General features: G+C 46.8%; 1 protein-coding gene across 1 annotated transcript; it reads left to right on the forward strand.

Moving 5' to 3' along the window:
• The first annotated feature begins 202 nt into the window (after positions 1–202).
• On the forward strand, positions 203–544 carry LOC105002749 (cornifin-B-like). The gene has a single exon (XM_010859565.1). It carries the CDS (start codon positions 203–205, stop codon positions 542–544), a length of 342 nt encoding a protein of 113 aa, XP_010857867.1.
• Positions 545–4,743: the final 4,199 nt, after the last annotated feature.

A 4,743-nucleotide genomic window follows, 5' to 3' on the forward strand; every position in this document is an offset into this window, starting at 1 on the left:
GGTACCCACTGTGTGTGAGGAACAAGAACTCATTGTGTGTGAGGAACAGGAACCCACTGGGTATGAGGAACAGGTACCCACTGTGTGTGAGGAACAGGAACCCGCTGTGTGTGAGGAACAGGAACCTACTGTGTGTGAGGAACAAGAACTCATTGTGTGTGAGGAATAGGAACTCACCGGGTGTGAGGAACAGGCACCCACAATGTGTGAGAACAGGAACCCAGAGTGTGAGGAACAGGCACCCACTGGGTGTGAGGAACAGAAACCCACCGTGTGTGAGGAACAGGCACCCACAATGTGTGAGAACAGGAACCCAGAGTGTGAGAAACAGGTACCCACTGGGTGTGAGGAACAGGCACCCACTGGGTGTGAGGAACAGAAACCCACCGTGTGTGAGGAACAGGCACCCACAATGTGTGAGAACAGGAACCCAGAGTGTGAGAAACAGGTACCCACTGGGTGTGAGGAACAGGCACCCACTGGGTGTGAGGAACAGAAACCCACCGTGTGTGAGGAACAGGCACCCACAATGTGTGAGGAATAGGAACCCACTGAATGTGAGAACGGGTATCCACTGGGTGTGAGGAACAGGTACCCACTGTGTGAGGAACAGGAACCCACTGGGTGTGAAGAACAGGAACCCACTGTGTGTGAGGAACAGGTACCCACTGAATGTGAGGAACAGGAACCCACTGGGTGTGAGGAACAGGTGCCCACTGAGTGTGAGGAACAGGTACCCACTGTGTGTGAGGAACAGGTACCCGCTGTGTGTGAGGAACAGGAACCCACTGGATATGAGGAACAGGAAACCACTGGTTGTGAGGCCCTGGACCTCAGGGAACCTAACTGATGGCAAAGAGCTGAATGTGGGAGACTTCATGTTCCCTGTCAGCTCCTCCCTGTCTCAGCGGAAGCCATGGCTTCTGGACACCCCTGATTAGAGGATACCTTCCCTTTTCACAGAGGCCTTTTTCTAGAAGAAAATTTCCCAGAAGTAATGCCTGTAAGTCAGAACCTGCCTCAGGCCTTCAGGACCACGAAGAGACTGGGCTCTGCCAAGCTGCTCTTCAGTTCTCTGGGCTCTGACTTGCTTGTCTTAAAGTAATGGTCTGCTATGTGGATGCCACCATGTAAACCCCTCTCTGGAGACCCTCTTGCCCTACAATCTGATCTTCTGCAGGAATTCAGCCCAGAGACATCCAAGGAAGCCCACAGTGTTCACCTTTCAAGGCTGCGAGGAGGAGATGGGCTAGCCATGGAGGACTGAGCTGAGGGAAGAAACAGGAGGAAAAGGAGGCAGAGGAGGAGGAAGGGGGGAAAAGGAGAAGGAGGGAGAGGAAGCAGGGGAGGGGGAGGAAGAGGGGGGGCAGACAGTGGGCAGCCATTCTCACAGGACGTCTCTGTGGGCAGTCTCCACACAGCTCCTGGTCGCCATCAGAAGGAAGCAATGAGACCAGTCTTTGTTTTGAGTTTTGCCCTTCAGGGTCAGGTTGGGAGGCAGGACCGGGTGGTGGCCACAGCTGGGAGGGAGGGCAGAAGTCGTGCAGGCAGTTAGAAAACTGTCACTTTAAAATATGAGGTCACCCCACTCAGGCTTCCAGGCAGGGCTGGACCCCTGCTGCTGAGGAAGGGGCCGGTGGAAAGGAAAACCTGCGAGCCACCCGAAGTCATGTGGCGAGCCAGCGCTTGGGGAACTTAATGCTTGCAGTGCTTGGGGAACTTCATGTTTTTCAAAAAGAAGATGAATAGAAGTTCCCAGCCACTTTCAAGGTCACACTGATGGTGAGTGGGTAGATATGAACGTATATGGACCTGCACAGACATATCCCTGAGATTTCACCTGATGCCCACCCCCCAAATCATCCCTGTTAGCTTAGGAAGATGAAACAATCCCACTTCTTCCAAACTTGAAGCTGGATGGTGACTTTGGAGAAACTTGCAAAGCCCCTCACGGGCCGTGAGTCACCCCTGTATAAACGGCCACAAGTGAGGTCAAATGATTAAATTTCATGACCTGAGTTGCATTGAAATCACGTGTGTGGCTTTTAAAACCCAGTAGTTGGTGATTTTTTTTTTAATATCTGCCAAACAGAACAATGAGACCCTTTTAAATCCCCCAGTGAGCAACTATTAAAACCACAATTTACAACTGTGCGTATCATCTAACGTGTTAACCAGGTGTTCTCGTGTTATTGTTTGAAATTCTACCTTGGTTTAAATCAAATGAAGAAAAGCCAAAAGTCCAATTAAAACCCCACATTGCTTCTTTATCGAGGGAAGGTGAAAGACATTTGTTACAGATTTAATGGCAGAAATCTCATAAAATGCTAGACCATCCTTTTTTCTTCCCAGTTTATTTCTTGTGAGATTCTCACGGCTTACTGGCATTTCCTGTTTCTAACTGAAGGGGAGGGGGAGGGAGAGAGCGAGAATAAATCTAGGAATTTCTGGCTTAAGTTTAGTAGCATCCTGGACACTCTAGCTGCATTTGACAATTGAGTGTTGTCATGGGATATTAAAATCGTGCAGTGGGCCCATTTAGGTGATTATTTCATAGGTTGTCCCTTAATAAGTTCCATGCCTCTCTGGATCCTCGCTGCCAACATGTGTCCACTGTATTTAATAGTTCAGTGACAACAAATTTATGTTGCTAAGCTCCAAAAAAGTAAACCCAACCCAAATGCCTCCCCCAACGGCAGACATGGACCAAGGTAACATGGAATTCAGTTGTCTTCGCTGAACGATAATTATTTCCAGACTTAAACTGCCTGTCTTTGTCTTTGGCCATTTTTCCCGTTCCATTCCGACCCTCCCAGGCTGCTGCTCCTCTGCCTTTACGGTTCTCTCCTGAGAGTGTGTTGACACCTCCTCTCCCATCCTGAATCCTCACAGACTTTCTGTTCCTCCACCTTGCCTTCACTCCCTGTTCACTTCACCTTTCTTAGAACTGGCAGAGCTTTCCTCCCATCAGGGAAACTCACCTGGTTGTGTTGGACTGCCTTCCTGTTCCTGGGGATGAAAATGAGATGAAAGGATTTTCCATAGCCTTAGCTGCGCTATAATAAATAGGATGATCTGATAAATCGGATCATTTTTTTTTTTTTTGCAGAAATCGTGAAACTGCAAAAAAAAAAAAAAAGTGTCAGTTACAGCACATCTGTTCTCCTTTACGCCTTATTTAAGAAAATAATTCTTGCCAGATTTTTACCCACCCATAATAATTACACCATTTTTACAGATGTGGTTTTTAACAGCTTCATTTTGGCCCCAAATCTTTTATATAATTTGCAATGAATTTGCTTCTTGGCTTGCACTTCATTACGATCGGGCCATAAAGAGACGAAGGTACAGGAACTCGTTCCCAGAGCTACACCTTTCAGTGATGTTTTCATAAACCAAACGGCAAGGGTAGAAATGACCACTGTCATCATTGCTGTGATTATTATTACTATCACTAGTAGTAATTGTTCTATCACTCAGTAGAACAATTCTTACAAGTTTTGCACTTGAGTATTTAACTTGGCAGTCACCCTAGGATTGCTTTTCTTTATTCCTAATTATCTACTCCCTTTTTGAGTTCCAGCCCAGAGTGAGGCTGTTTGTGCAAGTCCCTTGACACAGGTGAGGGTGGCAGGGCTTTCCACACTGCTTGCACCCACCCGCCCCCACCGTGGGTGCTGTCAGGGGCCTCACCCCCACCCTGGCCTTGATGAGCTCCCGGGGCCCTGGGGAATGAAGCAGACAGCAGAGGATGAGGGAAAGTGCAGTGGCTCAAGACAAGAATCAAACACAAAGCCAGCTAAGAACTAAAGGAGTGACGGTTGCCAAGGGGGAAGGGATTGGGGGAGGAATGGATTAGCAGATTTGGGATTAGCAGGTGTGTTTGTTTATGCAATAGATAAACAGCAAGGTCCTACTGTGTAGCACAGAAAACTTAATTCAATATCCTATGATAAACCATAATGGAAAAGAATATATAAAAGAATGTATATATGTGTGTGAATAAATCACTATGCTATATAACAGAAATTAACACAGGATTGTAAATCATCTATACTTCAATTAGAAAAACAGAACTAACAGAGTCAGGCAAAGGAAGGGATGGTATGGAAATGCTGAGAACACCAGGGAAGGGCTCCACGAATGAAGACAGATTGTCGTTCAGTCGTTCAGTTGTGTCTGCCTCTTTGTGACCCCACGGATTGCAGCACACCAGGCTTCTCTGTCCTTCATTATCCCCTGGAGCTTACTTAAACTCACGTCCATCGAGTCGGTGATGCCATCCAACCATCTTGTCCTCTGTCATCCCCCTCTCCTCCCACCCTCAATCTTTCCCAGAATCAGGTCTTTTCTAATGAGTTGGCCACATCAGGTGGCCAAAGTATTAGAGCTTCAGCTTCAGCATCAGTTCTTCCAGTGAATATTCAGAGTTGATATCCTTTAGTATTGACTGGTTTGATCTCCTTTCTATCTAAGGGACTCTCAAGAGTCTTCTCCAACAACATGGTTCAAAAACATCAATTCTTTGGCACTCAGCCTTCTTTATGGCCCAAATCTCACATCCATACATGACTACATTGACTATATGGACCTTTGTCAGCAAAGTGATGTCTCTTCTTTTTAATATGCTGTCTAGGTTTGTCATAGCTTTTCTTCAAGGAGGAAGTGTCTTTTAATTTCAAAGCTGCAAGGATACCCTGGAAATAATCATTGTTAAAGGGAGCAAGCAATAGATGGTGTTTT

The sequence above is a fragment of the Bison bison genome, unplaced genomic scaffold (genome assembly GCF_000754665.1).
Source record: "Bison bison bison isolate TAMUID 2011002044 unplaced genomic scaffold, Bison_UMD1.0 scf7180017864456, whole genome shotgun sequence".
NCBI lineage: Eukaryota > Metazoa > Chordata > Mammalia > Artiodactyla > Bovidae > Bison > Bison bison.